This window comes from Acanthochromis polyacanthus, chromosome 14 (assembly GCF_021347895.1).
Source record: "Acanthochromis polyacanthus isolate Apoly-LR-REF ecotype Palm Island chromosome 14, KAUST_Apoly_ChrSc, whole genome shotgun sequence".
Lineage (NCBI taxonomy): Eukaryota > Metazoa > Chordata > Actinopteri > Pomacentridae > Acanthochromis > Acanthochromis polyacanthus.
In genome coordinates, this window is record NC_067126.1 from 27752002 (window position 1) to 27775757 (window position 23756).

General features: G+C 39.9%; 1 protein-coding gene across 3 annotated transcripts in view; it reads right to left on the bottom strand.

Moving 5' to 3' along the window:
* Positions 1–11882: 11882 nt before the first annotated feature.
* Positions 11883–23756, bottom strand: part of erbb4b (erb-b2 receptor tyrosine kinase 4b) — a 328153-nt gene continuing 316279 nt past the window's right edge. For all 3 annotated transcript variants that reach the window (XM_051959185.1, XM_051959186.1, XM_051959184.1), the window contains 3 exons: positions 21785–22034; positions 20634–20759; positions 11883–20402 (listed from right to left, as the gene is read on the bottom strand). In XM_051959185.1, coding sequence (XP_051815145.1) covers positions 19732–20402; positions 20634–20759; positions 21785–22034 — 1047 coding nt within the window. In that variant the 3' untranslated portion in view covers positions 11883–19731. The remainder of the gene's footprint in view (positions 20403–20633; positions 20760–21784; positions 22035–23756) is intronic.

Genomic DNA, 23756 nt, shown 5'->3' on the forward strand with positions numbered 1-23756 from the left:
TTTCTCTAAATTCCACACAAAATGTTAATTTTAATAAGTAGTACCATTTCAAAATTATTCAACCCTCTAATGACAAGTGTCTTTAAAACTTGATGGAGCATTTTATGACTGTTATAACCTTTTGCAAATAAGATATTTAACCAAACAACACCTTCTGGTAATCCAAACAAAGAATCTGAGTTCCTTCCTCATGGGAAAGTGTCCTAGTTCAGCATAATTCTTGATTATGTCTGCTGCAACTGTCTTTACCAAATCCCAATAAAGATTTCCTGTGAGATTTAAATCCTTCAACTACCAATACCACTCTAGAATATTCTAGGATGTCTTGGGAAACCCAGCCTTAGTAGACAATGTGATACGTAAGCATGGTCTTGTTGCTGGAAAGCCAAATGTCGTCCCCAAGCATCATCTTATTCAATGTCAGCAGAAATTAGCTTCTGAGATTTCCTGATATTTGATCAAATTCATCTCGTTTTCTACTTATTATAGTTTTGCAGTATCTGATGAAGCCAATCAGGCCAAGAACAGCATTCGGCCACCGACATGCCTTACTGTAGATAGGATGTATTGTCATCTTCCATCTCCAGCCATATATACTGATAAATCACAGGCCTACAGAAGTTCTTATTTTCTTTCAACGCTTTGGAAAATATGATTACAAAACAGCTATGGATCATGTAAATGGTTTTAAGAAATTCTGAGCTGATTTTTATGTGTTTGCTGTGGGTCAATAGAGGTTCCCATCTTTGAGTACCTGAAGAAGCCCTTTGGTGTGAAGTTGTATCTTACTGTACCAACTAAATATCAGTTGCTGATTAGTTCCTGATGTCAGAATATCTTATTGTAGCTCTTTCATAGTCACTCAAGCTATTTTGCCACTTGTCTCCATAGAAATCTGGTGGTAGTGGTGGTTAAGTTATTCTTTCTCCCTGGTCAGGTAGTGTGGCCATTTTATGTAAACCTATTAACTAGCGAACTCTGCTTTCAAAAATATCTTTAGAACAATTTAGTGCACATGCTACCTTTTTGGATCCATTTCATTGCTTAGGCATGGACATTGTCATTTTTCTTAATTTTTTTAGGGTAGTGTTCTTGACTTTGATACAATATTAAACTATAAGATGCAAATCCAAGCATGTAGAAAAGAGAATTTGCAACTGTAGTACAAATGTTAGCTTTCACGCACGTTATAAAAGCTTGGGGCATTATTAACCACACTTGATTTGCAATCCTGTGTCTTTATAAGGAATGCTCCTTAGGGGGTTGAATAATTTTGAAACTGCACTAGTTATTACAATTAACATTTTGTGTGGAATTTAGAGAAAGCCCTTGTATTATTGGTTACATTCAGCTGTTTAAAATCCACTTGTATGTTAAATTTATTCCAAACAACTTAAAAGTTGTAGATCGTACTTAAAACCCAAATTGGCACTGGGGGTTGAATATTTTTTTTGGTTGCAACTGTACACACAACTTACTGAGCAATTCCTGCCACCATGACTTTACTCCACATTTAGAAAGATTATATGCTCAACTTTGTGTTTGATAATAATGCAATAGCTCTCATAAATACTAGACTTGAAAACTAGAAAAGTCAATACCAAATAAACAAACATGACTTAACATTAAGCCATGCAGAAAATCACTTTAATCCAGTGTCTCTGTCACAAAGGCTAAGTTTGGAAAAAGTGTAGGAAAACTATAGATGTTGTAGTGACGTAACTAAAGACAGTAAGCACAAATGGCAGAATAAAGGTGGTCTAGGTTTGTTACTACTACCTTTGCGAATCCACATCTGAAAAAAAAACTAGTCATTTAAACTAATTATTAATATCTTAAAACAATGTGTCTGCATTCACATTACAATCTCTCTGTCTGACAAGCATCAGAAGAATTTGAATTAATTCAGAAATCATCCTTATATGGCAGAAAACAGATCATACATGACCATTTATATACACTACACATGCCCATGCCAGCGTAAACAGGAAGCAGAGGGCTGGATGATTAACTGTAGAGTCTTGTAGTATAGGCATCACGAATCAGTGAAGGGCACAGAGCATCTGACAAGACCCAATCAGGGAGCGAACGTGGGAGGCTGTGTCATCATTTCTAACAGTCTCTCTTACTCCCTGTCCACATGTCAACGCTACAAACAGACGTCTCCCCGGGATAATACCCGGATGCTGTAAACCAGCAAGGTGGAAAGTGGAACAGATGACATCTCATAAAACCAGAGCAGCTCAGCAGTATTTTTGATCAAGAAAATGAAATGAAAGTGTCAGCTGTTTCAACTACATTCAGGACTGGTACGTGGATGTTAACATGCAGTGTTCATATGTTCAGCACAAAGTTCTACAGCAGCATTAGGATAAAAGCCTGGTTATTGAAGAATGGTACTAATGGCTTTAAAAGGCTCTTGAGTACATCATTTGGGAAATTTTTTATTTGTATTAATTATGTTGTGCTCAATAATTGCTTTCTGAGCATTTTCTAACTTTTCAACTAGTCTAAATTTAAATTTCTGTTCAATCAACTTCCATAGTTTGGGCCAGCTGTGTCACACCTGGAAGGTTGATTAGAGATGAGGGACAAGTTACTGCTGAGTTTCAGATCACAAGAAAAATACAAGAAGCCTCCCCCGCTACTCCTAAAATCCAATATATGGTGTGATGGCTACTTTTAAAGAAAAATTCAATCCTCAAGAACAGATTTGCTTTGCCGTCTTAGAAATGTGCCTACTGTTTCAAAACAATATTCCACTGCAGCATCACTTACAGTCAATTACCAGTGTTTATCATTATTCTATGACTTTTGTCATGCTGTGTTATGCACCATGAAAATTAATTCACAAAAAGTAAGTCTTTGCTCCCACAATATGTTTTCGTTACTGCAGTTGTGAAATATTTCAGACATTTATCTTTTTATCAGACAAACAGGTTTCCCCACAAGCATCACATTATATGCAGAACTCAAAAGCAACAGGTGTGTACTCTAACCTGTCCTAAAGGCTGCAGGACACAACCACAGGCAACCATGTATTTCTATATGGACTAATCATCAGCCACAGGTGACAACGATACACCTTTCTGTTGCCGCAGCGAATGCTTTGGTTTGTCAAAGTAGGAAAAACACATGTACATAAAAGCATCTACTTAGCTAAGCTGGCTCGTGTCCAGGATCTACTTGTGCGCTTGTGCTGCTACGACATGAAATAATTGCTTCAGAAAAATGCATTGTGGTGGCATCAGTACAGTATATCCTGAAATCACTGAAAATGGGCACAGAGAAAGTCGGGTGAGCCAGTGTTTTGGCTATTGCCATAATGTTATATCACTAGTGTTCAGTTAAGTTAAAAACTAACTTGTATATACTGAACAGAAATACACAAGCAGCATGTGAAAAAGTATATGTTACTACAGCACATGGCATCTCTACAACAGAATGGAAGCATGAAATAACAAAGTTTGTCCTATACTAGAAACGATAATGGGCAGATCAAGAGTGGGGTCTGCCTTAGATCAGAAATTACATGCCAGTAATGAGCATATCCACGAGTTGCATCATGTAATGTCACACATCTGCAACACATAAAGCTAATGAGGATGTCGATGCTGGCTTGCGGGGGGACAGAACCACATTGTCCATCCAGACAACAGAAATGTTTTCTCAAATGGAAAACAGTGGTTTTGCAGACATTCAAGTGGTTGGCTTTGACCATAACTGACATGCCAACATCCTTCATACCATCATTTGTCTTTCTCTTGTCATCTAGGCTAATGTGTCATTTGAATAAACTTGTATTTTAGAGCAGCCTTTTACAGTCTCTGGTCAAAGGAGTGTCTATGTACTGGTCACACTATCTGATCGCTGTCCTCAGGCAAGACCAAGAGAAGACCATCTGCATGCTGTGTTTATCATTTTGTTTGGTGTCCATACATCTATCCATCTGCATCTGATGGAGGGCATGGTGACACTGAGCACACACTGTTGACTAACACATGCAAATACATGGCCAGCGTTCTACCAAAAAGTGATTTCAGTCCATTGGATAATTGATATCCAACCCATCAATAAATCATAGTAACTACTGTCTAAACAAGGATGTTAGCCTTACCAAAACAAATACAGCTAAACATCAGGAACAACTCCATTACAGTACCTATATTAATCCTAAATGCCATGCCTCACTACTCTATGAACTGGAAACATTTCTTTGCTCACAGTCATTTGCATTTTTGGGAAAAACATTGTGACTGTTGGATCCAGATAAAAACAGCAGAAGTACAGAAACTGGGCGATGCAGCTCAAATAAGGCTAATTTGAGTCAACGCTGGGCAGACTATAGCTGTTTTGCAAAAACAAAACACAAACTGAAATACAAACTACCGACCCCTCCGTACACAACAACCTGGCACAGTGACCCAACGAACACACAGACTGCAATTCCGCCCTACTGAACAGCTGACAGACAGAGACGAGCGACACAAGCTAAAGAAGCTAACACAAACAGCATAGCAGAGAATAGAGGCTGCTAATAACTTACCTGTGATGAATCCACGTCCACTTCCACGGTAGCAAAGCTGCGTGATATCTCAACGTGTTTGACATATATTATGGTCAGAATGCGCACTACACCAAGCACACTGTAGTGGAAATACGTCCCTGGAGTTTGCATCAATTCTTACTAAGTTAATTCAAGTTAGCCGCAGGAAAACGTAATTTACAGGGTTTTTTTTCGATTGCTAACATGCATTGGTCGAGACTGAAGTCACATGTTCTTAACAGTCTGAAAAACAGAAGTCCATGTGCGTGGACCCAACTGTGAATCACTGTCCATTGCTTTCGCACAAAATGCATTCAGAGACCAGGGCTTCCCATAGTTCCCCACTTGCAAAACACTAGATTTTTACAGCACAGTTTTCAAATGCGGACATACTTTAAACAGTTCAAAACACAATCAAAACAGAATGATGATTTTTTATTTTTTTTATTTTTTTTTTGGGGGGGGGGGGGGGGGGGGGGGCTTGTGGAATTTCTGCTGCAGCCACATCATATCAAAATAAAGAAGATTATACAATTCCAAACACGGCTGAGTGTAGTTGTCTGCTGAAAACCGATTCAGGTGATCTGAGTTTGGCCTCATCAGAAAAAGATTCTACCCACAGTGCATCAGAGAAGACAGAAGATGTGATGAGGATGGAAACGTGGCAAAATGCAGAGGACAGGTTGTGAATGTTAGAGTATATGTGTTGTTAGTTTTCGAGTTTTATCTCTTGATTTCTATTCTGCCCCCTGAATTCTGCATTTTTATTTATTTTTTTGTTTGCTGTTGTGGACAGTAAACTTTATTTTTTGTAAGGTCCCAAACAGGGCTGGACTTTCATGCCTCAGACCGGCCCACTTTAGATCATGACCTATTACTCTTAAAATCATGTAATTCTAGCCTTGTCTTGTATTTCAGTGTGTTTTTCTAAAATATTTCCTATTTAGCGTAAGTAAGGGTTGCTTCAGAATGTGGATTTATTCCAACATGAGTGCACATCTCCAACATTATTCTTTACAACAAGTGTTCAAGGATATCCAAACCTTAAAAATTAAATAAAAGAAGAAATAAAAATATTAAATTTAAAAAATAAAAAATAAAGTAAAATGTGTTGCACTTTCTAATAACACTATCACCTTTTTTCCTCTGCAAGGAAACAGTTCCATTACAACATTTCACAAATATGACAACATCAGTTAAAGGGCTAATCTCCAACACTGTTCTTTATAACATCACAATACACTTTTTTGCAATATCAAATATCAAGCAAATAAGTGTTCACAGATATCTAATCCTCATGAATAAAGAATAATTATTGCACTGTTGTCTGCAAGTTTGTTCTTCACAGTATAACATAACTTGCTAATGAAATTTTAAAAATGCTTTGATTTTTTTTTATATTTACAATAACAAGAAAATAAAATGGGCTGCACAGTGGCGTAGTGGTTAGCACTTTGCCTTGCAGCCAGAAGATCCCTGGTTCAAATCCCGGGGTGGGCCTGGGATCTTTCTGCATGGAGTTTGCATGTTCTCCCTGTGCATGCGTGGGTTTTCTCCGGGCACTCCGGCTTCCTCCCACAGTCCAAAAATATGCTGAGGTTAATTGATTATTTTAAATTGCCCATAGGTGTGAATGTGAGTGTGATTGTTTGTATATGTAGCCCTGCGACAGACTGGCGACCTGTCCAGGATGTCCCCTGCCTTCGCCCGAGTCAGCTGGGATAGGTTCCAGCACCCCCCGCGACCCTAGTGAGGATAAAGCGGTGTATAGAGAATGGATGGATGGATGTTTCCAGAGCTTTCCTCTTTTTAATTCTTGCCTTCTCCGTACCACCCTTGCTCTTCCTGTTTTCCATCTTTCAAACACCTGTGCACGGACGTGTTACGTCACGGTGCGTCTGCAAAAACACAAAAAAACAAAACAAAAACAGAGCTGCCAGTGGAGGCGGCCCAGGAACAGCGGCAGCAGCAGAATATTTAACCCAGAGCCGTGACTGAACACCGGATCTCGCAGCCCAAACATCAGACCGGCCCACCCGGAATTGTCCCGGTCCTCCCGATTAGCCGCCCCGGGCCTGGTCCCAAAGTACCAAAGGCACAGAGAAAATATGTAAATGTTGTTGAAGTAAATTTCTACATTCCTGATTCATTCTTGTTGCAATATAATTTAGAACACTGAAATGCAAAGGTCTTATTTTATTATAAAATGCTGATTTAGCTATAAAGAAATCATTCAAACTTGAAAGATTAAAATCTATTTCATGTAATGCTCTCTGTTGTTGTTATTTTGTAGTTCAGTGTGTTAAGACTGACAGCGTTTGGTTCCAAAGTGAGATTATTTGCAAGTGTTCTTGTTGATTGAGTTCATTTTGAGACATGTATGAAGTGTTTTGTTGGCGAGAAACAGTTTTGGGGATGAAATTAACTGTTTAGCTGAGATGCATGATGGAAATGCAGGCTGTGTTAAGAGTTTTGAACATGTGACTTCAATTTCGACCAATGCTTGTTAGCAATTCAAAAAAACTGTAAGACAAGAGGCAGAAGATAATTCCTAAAAATGCCATGAGAGCACTTCCAGAAATTTCATTTACATTGCTAAATATATATTTTGTTTCTAAAACACGGATGTTGTGAAGATAGCATGAACATATGGACAGGCACCTTCTCCATGAAGATATATTCAGTCATCACAGCATATCTTTCATTATTGGAAGTGAAGGAAAATATAAATGAGTTGTAATCACCATTTTCTCATTTGAAGTGCCTATGTATTTTCAGTGGACGCTTCTCTGCGTGAATATTGCTTTGCCTAACAAAGCGAGTGATAAACACTAAATGCTGAGCAGCTCATATTCACCAGTAATCAGATGAGCTGTATTTCACAAGCAATATGCAAATGACCAATGAGATTGCCTTATTAATCTTAATGTTTGCATTGTCAACCACTACTTAGTGAAATGCTGGACAGTTTTAGATCTTCCCAAGCTTGAAATGACAATATTTGAATGTAGCCAAAACAGAATAGCTTGTACAAATCTTGCATGACTGCTGATTAAATTCTAATGTGGTCAATAAATCATTAAACTTAAATGAATTTGAGGTAGTTTGTTTTGGAACTACTTAGCCATTCATTGTCTCGATACAATTGTGAGATACAGTTGTATACTTTGCCTAGGAGGTTGTTTCTTAATGCTTAAGAGCATTACAATATGTTCCAGAGCTATTGCCAGCTCTTCATGAACATATTTAAAGACACTCATGTGATCCTGATGCATTGCTTTCATGAGCATATGCTTAGTCGGTTATGGATAACAAATAAATGTACTCCTGAACGTATTTCCATGATATTCCATTGTTTTCCACAACAAAAAAAAATAGTAAGTTTTGTATAACAACCCTTTTCTGTTATCTCATCTGTGTTTATATTGATGGGAATCATCATTGTTCAAATGTAAAAACAAACAAACAAACCAATAGATGACTATGAGAGAAACAAGGGAGCTTTTTAAAAACTTGCAGCAAACTGAAACATCGGTCCCACCAGGCAGAAGACCCAAAGGCATGAGTCTAAGCACAAGGCAGGTAGAATAAAATAAATAAAACACAGGAGCAGAAGTTCGATACACAGAAAATCGGTCCAGTGATCAGGCAGAGGCTTCTACAACCACTAGGCAAGGTCACAGTCAAACAAACAAAAGAAGCAAGGTCTAATTACTGCAAGGAATGCACAGGGCGAAACAGCTGGAATGTGAAACACAGAGGTACTGAGACAAACCGATACAGGGAGACAGGAGCACAGAGACTAAATATACAAGGCGAGGAGGAGTGATCACAGAGGCAGGAAACTCATGAGGGGAGGCAGAGAAGATATATGAAACAAGACATGAGATGAGTAATTTCAAAACAGAGCACTGCTTGGAACTAGGAACAAGAAAAGCATAGCCTTTTGCAGCAGGCCAGGACACTAAAGGGTTGGGGAATCCACATGGGTCTGGGGAGTGTGAGTCTTACAATCACTGGATTAATAACTTCAGAGACAGGAAAGGGGCCAACAAAATGAGGAAAAACCTTGTGGGATTCCACACTGAGAGGAATGTCCTGAGTGAGTCTGCTTGTAATATACTGAATGCCGTAGAAACACCTGCTGAGCCCGGTTCTCCGTACTGGGACACCGGCAAACTCGAACCAGCACAGAAGGCACACTAACCTCAGGTGGTTGGTTGCCACAATAACTTATAAAGGAGGATGAGTCTAACTGCAGTGTATTGTGAGCTTACTTAGTCCAAATTAAGCATTTTGTAAAGGCTTTTTGGAGACAAGGCAGCACAGACTCATCTCCAGGTCCTGGCTTAGATGCTCACTTTGGCCATTGGACTGGAATGGTTAACTGCAGGAAAGACTGAGTACTGCAGCATGAAGAGAGCTGAACACCTTTCAAAACTGGAAGAGAAACTGGGACCACCAGTCCCACACCACCATCCTTTGAGAAACCATGGCTGTGTTCCAAATTGCACACTTCAAGTGGGAACAAAAGTTTCCTTCACAAAGTATATACTATTTTACGAAGCATGCATACAATCTGGACATGTTACTTCACCATAATAATGCACCTGAAACTTTGCCAATCGCAGTCTGTAGTGTGTAATGAGTTGTCATGTGTTCGTGCACCACTGGTGGCTCAAGTTTGTTCATACTGGTGTGCAACATTGCAATGTCTGTGACGCAACTGCAGAGAGAATTGTGGGTTTGAATGGCCAGAAAAGCATACTTCAAAAAATTAACTGAATATAATAGGACATCCGTGTATTTTTGGCATACAATATTCAGCAAACTTTGAATTGGACAGCGGCTGCACAGTGGAGTAGTGGTTAGCACTTTCACCTTGGAGCTAGAGGATCGGTTCGCGTCCCGTCATAGACTTGCAACCTGTCCAGGGTGTTCCCTACCTTTGCCTTAAGTCTGCTGGGATAGGCTCCAGCCCCCCACAACCCTAATGAGAATTAAGTGGTGTATAGAGAACAGATGTATTGGGGCATACTAAATATTTTTGGGCATACTATTTAATATGATAATAATATAGATATTATCATGCAGCCAGTGTATACAAAAAACAGGACAACACCTCTCATTTTCTTGGTGGAATGTTGCTTGGACAGAGATATGAAGTGCACCATTTTAGAGAACCTTTAAGAGCAGTGGTGTTACCTTTGCATGAAGCCAAACCTGTGACAAAGTTTAGGGAAATTTCAACCTTTATCCAAAACATGATAGCACAATCATACACCATTAATGAATATCATGTTATCAGAACCTCTGTATGCTCAGATGTTGAAAGCGGCAATTTTTGTATTACAGTTCTCCTTTCACAGATTTTTTTTTAGAATAATTCTTCCTGTGTGATTGGGTCCCACTGTAAAGTAACAGGTGTGAGGTGAGCACCTGCACCCCTGTTTCTTGGCACTGGGAGACCACTTGTAGCGGTGAAGTACCAGCAGTAACAGTATCAGGGTCCATTTAATGTGTCTGCACTGTAAGAAACCATATTCACAAAGAATCATGCAGGATTTATTACCGGGCTATCTACATGTTGTCTTGTATGATGCTCTGTATGTGTGTGCATTCCTGGAGAGACTGTAGCCTCTGGAGACAGACAGCCTGTGAAGAGAATCCAATATGCTGTTCCATAATGAAAGCTCTCAAGGGGGATCGCAACACTGCTTAGTGGGCTTTGTACAGTCCATTCAATCAGAAGCTGCCAACACGCTGGGATTTAGAGGCAGCCGCCTTCACCAGTGGCTCTCTGAGAAAAAGAGATAGTGATGCCAAAACAGCGGAAACAACACAAAACAAGTTTTGGAGGCTTTCATTATGAATTTTAAAATTACTGTACAGTTGCATCAGGTAATAGGACGTGATTGTTGCAAACTGCTGGAAAGTAGCCATCTGCTCTGGTGAGACATTCACAGCATGTGTCGCAAGTTGTGCGGCTTAGTTGCTGTGACAAATCAGTTCAGCAACCTGGTATGAGAAAGCAGCGGAGAAGTGAGTATGTGACACCAAGTGGCGTACTGTGGGAAACAGACTTCTCGCTGGAGCAAGTCAAACTGCAGTTCTGGCACACAGCCACTTCTTAAAGCTCTGTCTTTGGAGTTATTTACATCAGCAGATATTAAGATAGGTGCACACTGAATCAGGTAGACAGTAAAATGCAGTGCTAAAGTATGATGCACTGTCCAACAGAGCCTTCATTTTTATTTGTTGAGAAATGTTAGTCAATTGATTTACCTTAAGACATTCAAGATCATTTACATTCAGCTGTGCCGACCATCGCTCATATCAGGTAAAAATCCATATAGCTTGTCGGAGGGTTTGGCGTGTGAGTGCGAGAGGACAGGCAGTGACAGATTGTTTTGATCACACTCTATTACCATCTTAAGGCAAGTGATTTGACTTTGCATGGGACAAGGGCTCCGAGATGCTGATCTTGTTATTGGATTTCCTATGATAATGTCATAAAATGTCATCAGCTGGAAAAGAGATGCATCTATCATGCATGAGCAAGTGTCAGAGGTAATGACACTTTATTATTGGTGCTCCTGTGTGACTTTCTGGCAAGTGTACAAGTCTGGGTGTGTGTGCGAGTTGCTTTTATTGTAAAAAAAAAAAAAAAAAAAACAGCAAAAAGTACAGCTGAGGAATCGAGGTTGTGGCGATGGAAGTGGAGTTGCAGTGTAACTCTGTTCTTTCTAGCTTAAAGGCATAATGTGCTGAATGGTGAGAGCTGTCTGAAGCCTCATATGGGCAAAATGAAGATGTCATGCTGTGACTACAGGCCACATAACACTCCCCTGTATCTGGCTGAACCACTTGAGAACGGGCTGACATTTGAAGTAAGGACGTGCAAAGGGCACTCCAAACCATAAGGGTGGAATTGGAAGTATCACTGGATCCTGTCTAGAAGGGGGTAAAGCTGGCCACACAAAGCCAATCAGTTTAGGATAAAAAGGGGATGATTAATGTGAGCATTACAGTTTTAACTTGCTATTCCTGTAAAAATACAAATCACCATTTGAACCTTTTTCAACCATTTTCTATAATTGGAATTATAATTGGAAAAACCTAAGAATTAAAGGCGATCCTAAGGGAAATACAAGCCCACTGGATTTACATTTGGTAGTTCATTTGGTGTGTGCCCCCAGTGTATGACAAAGTATAATGTGATGGGATCCAGTGTTAATAACAAGCCAAAAATATTAGGGATTTTACTTTTTATCTGGGTTTGCCCACTGAGGTTGCTGTTCTACTTCCAGCAATGTTGAAATGATCACAATCCATCTTTAAATATTGACTGATCTTTATTCATATTGAATTAAAAATATAGTTCTGACAGATTCATGTAACAAAACATGGGGAATATGTAATTAATTGTTGTAGCTTGAGAAATGCGTCAATTAACCAGTGAAAAGAAACACGTAAAACTGGTAATATGTGACAAAGCTCATAGAACTTAGTTCTCAATCATTCTTATGAGTCAATACAAAGAAAATATAGTTAATGCTAATTTCGCGATAGAACAGACTTTCTTTCAAACTTCAATCAAGAGGTTCAATGACTTTTGAGGAGTTTGCCAAATTCACCGCATTCTTATATGTAAATGCTGGATCTTGTAAAATGACAGGATTGCCATCAGAATCATCAAATGCAAATACATTTTCCAGTAATAAATGTATAATTAACAGACAGTATTCTCTAAATGTGGCATAAATATACAAAAATTAGGACAGACATTTAAGTAGTTCATGTTCACACTGGTTAAAACTCTGACTTTTGAAAACAAAGAATCAGTAATTATCAGTAAACCATACGGAAACCATCTCAAAAACCTTTCGCTGTTTGTCTCACTCCCTGCATACATAACACAAGTTGTGCTTGAGTCTTCTACTACTGAAACATGTCGTTATAAATGCCAAATTATGCCCCCAGAAATTTCTTCTTTTCTTAACAGGTTTAGATAGTAATTTGAACAAACCATTTGGCTTCTTATAAAATCATTTGATGCCTGCCTGATTGCTACCTACACACTTGCTGCACAGCCACAACGAAAACAGTTGATGATTTTGGTGGCAGTATTCACATCTAATATTGGTAGTGTCTACGGATACGGGTCCGTATCCGTAGCCCACAGGCTACGGGTACGGCACTTTCCATTTGCCAGACAGATACGGACCCGTACGCGAGTCTCGCGAGTCAAGAAGCTGCTAACCACTGCAAACTGTTGAAAGGTAAGCAAAGGTTAAGGTTAGGGTTAGTTAGAGGGTCAGGTTTAGGGTCCGTACCTGTCGTACCGATGCTACGGGTCCGTACAGCTAGCGTCTACCGGGAGTCACGTGACCAGATCTCGCGTATCTGATTGGCAAATGGCAAGTGCCGTATCCGTAGTCCACAGGCTACGGGTCCGTACCTCTAGCAACAACCTCTAATATTAGGTACGCTGACAAATAGGCCCAACTCCGCAAAAGTCCAACAAAGACCCAGTGAAGTGAAAATAGTAGCTTCCTGTAAAATTGTGACTTCTTGAAAAGAGTGAAGTCCCAATGAAGCCAAAGTAGTACCTACTAACTATCTGCACAAGCAAATACCAGTGATTCAAACCGTCAGTCCAGCCCTTCCGAAACTGTCTTCCATTTTCTTTCTCAAACATCATCAAGTCGCTCTGGGGGCTGCAACATGATAATGCTACACCATTCAATCATTATTGCGTCAAATGGATGAAAGTAAACAATGACTGAGCTCAGTGCAAATGGAAATGACAATACACACGAAAATATAGTATAGGTCCTCATAACTTCGCATGGAAAGTGACACTTGTGGATTAATAACATTTGTTAGGAAAAGACTCAGAAAAAAGGGGGATGTCATATTGAATATTCATTAGTATTGCAACAGCATCTTAAGAGTGTACAAAATCTTAAAAACAAACTAAGGAGGTGGATAATACTGAGAGAAGTATGAAGGGTAATGCAGGTATAATATGCCCAGTGGAAAAAATAAAAAAGAAGAGGAAAATTCACTCCTACAAAGTGAGCAAGAGCAGAGTTTGAAACACAAAATCCACCAAGTTGTGCTGAAAACACAATCACACAATCACAAGGGGAAATGATGGGGGTGGGGGTTGACAAGAAGACCCTGCAAGCGTTTTTAAAGTCAGAGTTCACTCTTCAAATTACATTTACAGAATATATATATATACTGTATATATAGTTATATACATACAGAAACGATATTCCCCAAAGAAAAGATTAAGATACGGTAGACCACCAAAAATGCAATGATGCAAGGAGAAATAATAAAAACAAACTAAAATCTTCAGCTGGAAAAAAAGCATCATTGTCCTATTTACAGATGCACCTGGCCACCTTTTTCCTGCCTATAAAAATATTATACATTTTTTATTATTATTTTTAATAACGGTAAAACTGTTGATCAACCCATTATCTGAATGTCTTTGTCACAAGACAGTTAATTCCATTTCCCAGTTTTACCATCACATTGTAAACTGTGCTTACTTAACCACTGTCTTCTACCCCAGTTTTCATGGCATTGTAGAATATACAAATATGAATCAGTGTAAAATCACAATGTGACAGCCATACACATTTTGATCCTATTACAATGGTAGAACTGTTGTGAGTTCATCAGCTGCTTTGTGTTTTCCTTTAAAAATACTATTTATCTGATGATGTTCTGAAAAAAAAAAAAAACAATTTGTAGTTTAGTTAATGAATTGTGTTATCTGAAATGTAATGAATGTATTTTGGGTACCGTAAGACCACTTTGACCACAGGTGGACTGAATTTACTAATGGTGTGAAAAATGTCCTCATGATATGAATAATCAAAGCATAGAAATAGAGCACACACTATAAATACAGTCACTCTGGCCCAGTTCAGGAGTTAGACCCTCCAAAGTCCTTATTTCTAGGCCGGATAGGTCTTAAAGGACATAGAAGGGTTGTTCCATTTCAAAGGTCCCACACTGGCAAAAAGTCAGCTGGCTTTTGCTTTGGAGGACCTAACTGCAGCTTTTAATATCCCACAATCAGTTGTGCACCAGTCAGTTTTGTAACCTGGATGGTCAGATAATCCTCACCAACTCATATGATGTCACATAATGTAATCCTATCACGTTAACTAAACCAATGTAAAAGCTGCTAAGTGTGAATCATGTAAAACTGACAAAAATGCTATTGTTCATTGTTGTTATTGGCAACCTGAACAGGGTTCAAAACATTTTTGGGATGTTTAATCTGGTCTAACCTACCTCTCACGTGCCAAGGTAAAACATGCAAATCATACAGTAAAGTGAAATATTGTGAAACCTGTCTCAGATACCGATTGGTATTTAAATATAGGTTGTCTGAGGACAACTGCTTGGTGAGAAAATGTAAATGAAAAAATGTAGAGTTGATGAGGAGCACCTGAACACGCCAGTTTTGGGCTTTGTTAATCTAGTTTCATTTGGCAATGACAGACATGTCCAACCAAGTTCCTCTAAAGTACAAACATCCAGCCACCTAAATTGTGACACAGTTAGAAATCCCCTTAAAGTTAATTACAGAATGACATAAGACAATGAAAACTCACAATGAGACCCTGAAGAGCAAAAAACAACTATAAAACAAAAAATTTACAGTCAATTTACAACACATATGATACATGTTTGTTTTTTTTTGTTTTTGTTTTACACACAAAAATCAAAAGAAGAATCCCAAAGGTAGATGTGCAAAATCAATAAACTGTTACCATAAGGCTGATTTACTGGGTGAGCAGTCAGTACTGACAGGGAGATATTGTGCTCCTTTAAATAATTACTGTACTGTGCCTACGAGACCTACCTTCACACAGAACGCATCTTTTCACATTAAGCTATGACTCATTGTAACATTTGATCACTTTCCCATTTTAGAGTGGTTTGGTTGTGTTTACTCCACACATAGCTGCTCTTCAGTTTTCACTGCTTAAGCTGCAGAACAGTGTTTGCTACATACAAATCTACAGTCACCTCTGAGGAGAAAGAAAGAACGGCAATTAACTCTGGTCTCCTCTGCCAGTTACAGTGCACTCGCACCTTCTCCCCTTGTAGCTTTTGTAACATTGATGCATTGGTCGGGTAACATTTCTTGAATGCTAATACCGCAGTTTTAACCTCGCTGCAGGATTACAACCTATTGCCTGTCGTTCAGGGTTTCTCAGCTGGTGCACTGGGTGAGATGTCGGGTAACATGATTTCCCCACAGAACAACAAGGGAACGTGGATGAATTAGCATTCAAAAAGCTAAAAGCCCCTTGTGATGGTTGCCAGCTGAGAGCACCAGCAGCTTTTCCCCTCCCCAAGATTGCCTTTATTTTTCCACAGAGATCCATTTCAAAGCCTTTTGGTGACTCTCCGCTGCTCTCGCTGCTTTTAGATACACAGACATACAGTAGTCTACAAGCACTACTACTAATACCTTATGGGTGATGGCAAAAAATACTTACATAACTGACTTTGAACTGTAAAAACATAGAGGGGACAGTTTTACTGCACACATTTACACAAAGAATGTATAGCTAAGTGTCACTCCAAAGTAGTAAATCTGAAATCAGTAGAACAATCACAATCTCAGAAACTGTAAGACAGCAGATCCAGTACATCAGGTAAATCAGAATAGTAACAGAACAAAGCCAATGCTAGAGTGATACTTAACACAGTAAAATTCACTATAAAATTCACATTTCTGTTGAGTTAAGCATTTCATCAGTGCATCTACTGTGGTATTATGGCACTAATCTATCTTCCATTATACTTTTATTTCAATAGGTTTGATGTCCCTTTACGATTTGGCAACTTGTGCCTCGGCTGGAGCTCAACTGGATGATTATTATTCCTCATAAAACCTGAGAGGCGGAGAAAACACTGTGCCAGGGCAACATCTGTGTTTTGAACAGTAAATCATCAGCACTGCTCATTTGAATCTTTAATATAGAGGCACAAGGTTGTGTAACAGTGTTTGTGTACTGGTACGTATGTCAGCAGTGAAACATGCACAGGGTTTGGACAGCCTCCATCATGGCATTATTATTTATTACTTAGGATGAACAATATTCAATCTTCTATTACGGTGAGTCACTTTCAATGCTTTTAAAAGACTAAATTTCTGGAGACTCAGTTCAAATAATGTGAAGAGACTCTGTTTTTGGTTAAAAAGGCGCACCACTGATTTCAGAGACGAAGCTAAGTTTGCTCGACAAGGTTTAAAATCCAGGATGTGAAAACCTTTCCAAAAGTCTGAAACAGTATCCCAGGTGTTGCAATCGAAGATGTCATGTTTAAAACAACAACAACAACAACAACGCCAACATTATAACCGAGGTGTCAGGTGTGAGCGAAGCATTTAGCAGAGAGGAGGAAAGTAAAACAACATGTTATTGAGCTGCACTATGGAAGATGTAAGATAAAGTGTTTCTGGAGCTTTAACCAGACAAGAAACTAAAATTCTTGATATCTTAGTTTAAGATACTTGGATACTGTGAGCTTGAGCGTGGCCTTTCTTTTTTGTAAAATGCCTCTTTTGCATTCCCCAACATTATGAAAGTGCAATATTAAATCACTGAAGTACCCCTTTAATATAGTTCAACAAATACTTGAAAAATATTCAACATATTCCATTCCACTGATAAAATGAAGCAGGTGAAATATTGAATGTAATAGTCAAGTAAACCAACAATAGCTGCTTGGGTAAAAAAAAAAAGAAGGAAAATTTGACAAATTTCCTGATGTTAAATATCATTGTGTGTCACCCAACCATAATTATTAATAGTATGATGACGTTCACAGAGTTGTGATGCTGCTTTGTTGAGCCAATGAAACTCATGTGTTGTCTCACTGTAAATTATAGTTGCAACATGATGGAAAAAGATGCATGAATTGTCGCTTAGAGCCAGAATAACAGCAAAGTCATTTGGCTGTGCCAGAGCATTAAGTACTATTAAATGATCAACCCCTGCCTGAATTAGGCTTCAAAGTCATTTGACGACAGATGCTAGTGGTCTCCATCAGAGTTTAATGTGGCATCTGGCAGTACTGTATGAGTACAGAAAGCTAGCCATCAGTAGATTCAGTGGTAACTTGTAATGTCTCACCATTAATGTCAGACATCAGTACAAAAGAAAGTGTCCCATCTCCACGGTAAAAAACGTAGAGGAAGTCTCTTTAGAGAGTTCTGACAGTCCCTCCACCTGGACAAGCACAACCCTAAGAGGCAGAGCAAATCGTGACTGTGTGGTCAACTTAGTGTTTTTTATGATGTACAACAGCATGAACACAGAGAGGTGCAAACTCGTCTCTGATGTACTTTAACATCTGTCGAGACACAGCTTAGTCCACGGAGCCTTTTTCCAGGTTCGTGACTTTCTAGTAATGACATGTAATTGGCTTATTTACAGCTCTGGAGACTTGGACTCTTTGTCCTCTCTACAGTGCTCTTTTCAGGCCTGGGTGTCTGTGCTGTTTATCCCATTATTAGTAAAATACATTATAAGACAAAGTGACAAAGTAAACAGATCCCTGATGAATAAAAAGAAGGAACAAAAACTATGCTCTGATAGTCTAAAATCCTATATTACCAATCCTTCTCAATTGTTCTCCAAAATCACGTTCCTTGCCCTGTTCAAAGAATCGTCTGTTTCCAGGCACCAGGTCCACTGAACCAGTATTTCTTGTACTGCAGTTGCCATGGGTTATGTCGGTCACAATGCTGCTCACAACACTCTTATGAAGGTGATATTGAACTAACTTGGATTGGTGCACAAGGGGAACAGGACAGAAAACTAATGTGGGAATTAAAGGGTCATCTTTTGAGCGATCAACCTTCCAAATCCAAACTGAGCTGTTCCAATAATCTGTCGAATGCTTTCAACCAGGTACTGGGCGATATCACAGCGGCGGTGACATTTACTTTCCTGCTGACCCTTTTTCTGCGCTGCACCACTGACTGCCATTATCAGCACACTCTGTCTTCCAGCACAAGGTCAATTGAGCTCCTCCTCCAGAATATTTTTCAAGTGGCAGCAGGCTTATCTGTCGGTGTGTGCGTATTTACGTATGAATTAATATATGGTTATTATTGGTGTGTCAAGCCTGCAGAAATGCTAACATGTTTCAGGTATGAGACGAGCTGTTCGTGATAAATGCTTGAATTCCATTATTGGTGCGGAACTGTGTGGAATGTGGCCGCAAGTGGACACAAGCCAGTGTCTTAGTGTGCCGGTCCCAAGCCCGGATAAATACAGAGGGTTGTGTCAGGAAGGGCATCCGACGTAAAACTTTTGCCAAATCAAACATGCGAATCAAAGTGTGTTAAAGAGGACATGAAGGTAGTTGGTGTGAGAGAAGAGGATGCAGAAGACAGGGTTAGATGGAGGCAATTGATTGGCTGTGGCGACCCCTGAAGGGAAAAGCCGAAAGGAAAAGAAGAAGAAGTGCGGAACTGTGTGGGCAGACATGCAAGCCACATCTGGGCTTTTCAGCATGACTGGAGGTTTGCTGGTAAGACACGGCACGACTCCGTGTGCATGTGTCACTAGTTAGACTGCACCCGAGCAACAGCAATTTGTGAATGTCACAACATGCACATCTAGCTGAGTGGAAAATGTTCTTAAAGAAAAGGGTGAGCAGTGATTCATGGGCGTATAAAGCAAAGCATGTGAGGTCATGAAAATAATCCTCTTTGGGCTAACCTCAGTTTATTTCTCCTGCCTCTCCCATTAAATGCATTCTTTCAATCTTTGATTGTGTTGTTTAAATGCCTTTCTGGTGCCAAAGATGGCAAGACACTTTTCTCCAGTTCAGGACCAACCTAAAAGAGATATCTCTACTTGCTTTAAGAGTCATGACCAAGGATGAAGTCAATTAAGATGGTTTGAATGTCAAATGAGGCTGTCAGTGACTGTTACTGTAGATCTGTCATGAAAAGACAGAACCTTAGAGTGGAAATACAAGGTTTGCAATCAGACATGACAAAGAGAACTGTTCAGGGGAGGTGCAAGGAGAACCCACGTTGAGAAGTACTGCAGGAAAAAGAGAGGAGTGTTTAATGTCCACCCATATCCCTCTATTCATCCCTCCAATGTGCTACAGGTGGGTCACTACACCACAGTGTTCCTCTGTCTGTATGGAGGGGGCGGCAAAACATTGCCAGCTTTCATAGCAGCCTCAGACAAGTATTCCTGGTTTTCGGCCACAGCAGGGCGAATGCGTCCATTCTGCCGGTAGAAAAAGCGTGTGCTGCAGTCCTGCAGGTACTCAGGGTTGTGCAGTGAGGACTTGGGAGGGAGACTGTGCTGCCAGTATTCAGGATTGTCAAATGTGGCTTTCTTGCCCTTCTTATCAAACATGATGGTGCTGCTGGTGATGCCTGAGTGCAGAGCGTGTCCTGAATGCCCTGGATGCAGGGTGTGTGATGGATACGATGGGTGGGGGAGGTGACCAGGGGGTACCACATATCCAGTGGAGGAAACAGTGTGGCTTGATGTTGATGGGTTCACTGTCTGCAGTACTGATTGTGCAGCAGAGGACCCAGAGCCGGAGATGGAGACTGCGCCAGCCAATCCATTCTTGTCCCCGGGGTTAAGGAAGGTATTCAGGTACAGTGGCTCGTTGATATACTCATCGTCACCGTGTGTCGACTGGCTTTTGGGGGCAGCAGCAGCTCCAGCCACATGCAGGGTGTGGCAGCTCGCTCCATCAATCACTGTGTGAGCATCACCGTTCCTACGACGCGTGACGAAGGGATTTTCCTCTACAGGGTTGAGATAATCTGGAGATATAAACAGGGATGTAAGATTAGCTAAGATCTTTTCATCTCTTTTGTTGAGTGCTAAAAGCACAAATGCTTACTAGATGTTTCAAAAGCCTTCAAAATTACAGTATGTAGAAATATAAGTATTTATCACTGAGAAAATACAAACTATCACTCCAGCCACATATTTTCTAACTTGATGGGTAGAGTACAGTACGGCACAGTAGTTCTCAAAACTGTCAAAGTAACCTGAGTTTTTGTCTCTCATGGCAGCCATGTAGCCATCCTGGTCCTTGTCTGCTTTAGCTCCTCGCTCAGCTAAAAGACCCGTTGGATCTGCACTGTATCGTTGTCCACTACTGTCCTCCCCTCCACCTTGAGAGGAAAAAAGACAGAAGGGAAGAAGGACAGAAATTTAAAGTATGATGGTATAAAAACTTTACATTTGTGAATGAAAAGATCCTGGAAACAACTGAAAGGTTTGTATCATGTTTTTAATGCAAGTCATTTTTGTGGGCCGTGTCTACCTTGTTTTGTGACTAAATAACCATGCAGGACTATGACTAATGTCAAAGACACAAGTCTGACCTAAGATGCACTTCAATTTCATTGCTCATCTGCTAACTACAGATGGATCAGTATGAGTGCTTGAAGTATGATACACTCTTAGCCTTCCACTTTACTTCTGTGTACCAACCCCACTGCAATAGTAAACAGTAAGTGCAGTACATGTATTTCAAAAATTCACTTTACCCTTCCAATCAAATTTTGACAGTAGGTATAAAATGTGTTGCTCTGTAGTAGGAAGATGAACTACATCCTGCTACTATTAATAAGCCCTGTGTCACAGTCAGATGTCACATATTCTGGAGCATAAATCGCTCCACTGTTCCCAGTTTCCCAGCGACACTGAGCAACGTCACGTTTGGTCAGGCATGTTGCTTATGTCGTTGGTAGCTGCGATACCTGTGGTACATTTAGGTTTAGTAATTAATGATAAAAAAGTCAGGATGATTATTTTTCACTCATCCCGTTGTTCTGTCTACACACTATAAGTAATCAAACAAAAGCATCACCTCACAGAAAAAAAGTTTTTCAGCTGCATATCTGATGTTTCAGGTGACAAAAATGTAACAAAATGGACATTCCTCTGGGATCTGCTAACGTTCAATAACTTCAGCTAATGTTCAGTTCAGGTAAAACGTTTAAGTAGCCAAAATTACAATAAAAATCACACCCAGAATTATACTCCTTCATGGCTATATGTGTGTATGTATGTGCTCTCTGTGCTTGGGTGCTTGTTAAAACGTCACTGGGATGAGGGGCCCAAAGCATCTTGCAGTGTGGCCCAGCAGAAATGAATGCTACGGCTGCTCGTTTTGGAAAACATTCTGCTTTACCTTGTCCTGCAGTGAGAGTCGAACCAGGTCCGAGGGTGCTTGACCTTGGAGAGGCCTGCTTCCTCAGGGTGCCATTGCAGCGAGGGTCGTCCTGACTGCCGCGACCAAATCCACCACCAATCTGCCCCCCAGCGGCCAGGTCCTGTGGAGGGAGGCAGCCGACAGACACGGGGGGAACGGAGACCACTCTGGGGAGGGTGGCCAGCATGTCCTCCATGCTGAAGTTGGGATCCTGGCAGGCAAACTGGTTCTAAGTAGAAACAGAGAAGAGAAATTGTTTAGAATATAGGAGCAGGAGCACAAGAATAGCAATTTACAAAGATGAAATAAAACCCTAATGTGACAAGTGCAAGTAGGAAGAGTTATAGTAAGTTTCTTTTTAATGCTCCTCTACAGATTATTAGAGTTGGCCTTGGTCTCCAAGTGAGAGAGAATTTGGATGTTGCCCAGTTTTTGGTCTCCATAGTAGTTTGTACAAAAGGGAAAATTATAATAACAACAACAATAATAATAATAATAAAGAAACGAAATAAAACAAAGAGTCAAATACAAAATATTGTGCAGTACAAAAGTGACAATTCAAGCGCTTTGTACCATTGTTCATCTGTAATATTTAAAAGTAACAGGCAGGGGAGACAAACAGCAGTGCCAAACAATGATATGGCAGCATGACTGCCAAGGACAATTTAATTAAAAGGATTTTAATTAAAAGGCTCCATGCAGCAAAGTCTTAAAGTAGCCATATCAGGCCTGCCCTGCTGTGTGCATTTGTGTCTATGCTCATAACAAAAAAAGTGCTTTTCAGAACCTCACCAGGAGCTTAATTCTGATTTATCTTTGTCCCCCCCCCCCTCCCCCCTCCTCCTTCCAGCGAGAAGCTGGTTTTCCATTTCACATTTTCTTACTTAATTTTCCTTGCACTATGTCAGAGAAGTCTGGAGTCATACTAATGAGGAAGAAAACTGCTCATTTTCCTCTTGGACTTAGTTTTCCAGTGAACACAAAAGTTGTCAGAATGGCAAAATTGACGTTATGTTCCAGTATTTCTGGTCTGTAAATTAAGTGGCAGGTTTGTACTCTACCTCTGATCTTTACTTTTCCAAATTAATTTAGTCAGGTTCTCCAATTATTCATGACTTTTTAGCATCCTGTGTATCACAGCAAAGGAGTAACTTAGGCTTTTCCAAATGTCTGACCCAAAGTCTTTTAGCAGAGCTCAGAAATGCAAGAAACACTGGCTATTTTTCATTTGTGATGCGTCTTTGGCACTGAAATTGTCAAATTTAATAACACACCTGCACAAATGATTAGCAAATAGCACCTTCAAATCTAAGTGTAACTACCGGCATGTTCCGGATGAATCCTTTATTATTCTACTGAAGAGAAAAAAAAGGCCCCAAACTATCAGGAACTTTAAAGAGACTATTTAAGGTTCACCCTCTGTGTGTAGCTGCATCATTCATTTTTATTGTTCATGCATCACTGTTGAAGTCTTCCTCACATTCTTACGCAGTGCTCCACACTGTAAGCCTGGAGCTATTAGTCGAGGCTCCAGAGCTCCTGCTGTGTTCTCATTACACTGTAACAACAGGTATGACTACTAAATTTCCCTCTTTCAATCCTCATTTAAACCTCATCAGCCTTAAGCTTGCCTTGTCTCTGTATTCTTACAGAAAACGCCATCACTAACCTGAACACAAAAGTTAAACAGTACTGTTTATTTAGAAGACATCTGAACAGAGACAGCCGTATTATTACCCTAAAATCATCACCCTGAAGGCCATTATGGACGCATTTCATTGTAAGGAAACTGAAACATTATATTTGCGTACACAGCAAAGTGTACCATTCAAATGCTCCTCAGTCAGAGCACAAGGAGCTTGTGGTGAGGCTCGGTGTTTTTATGTGTAAATATTTTGTTGTTACAACAATTCAGTTGATTACAATCATTAACATGACTTATGTAGATGAA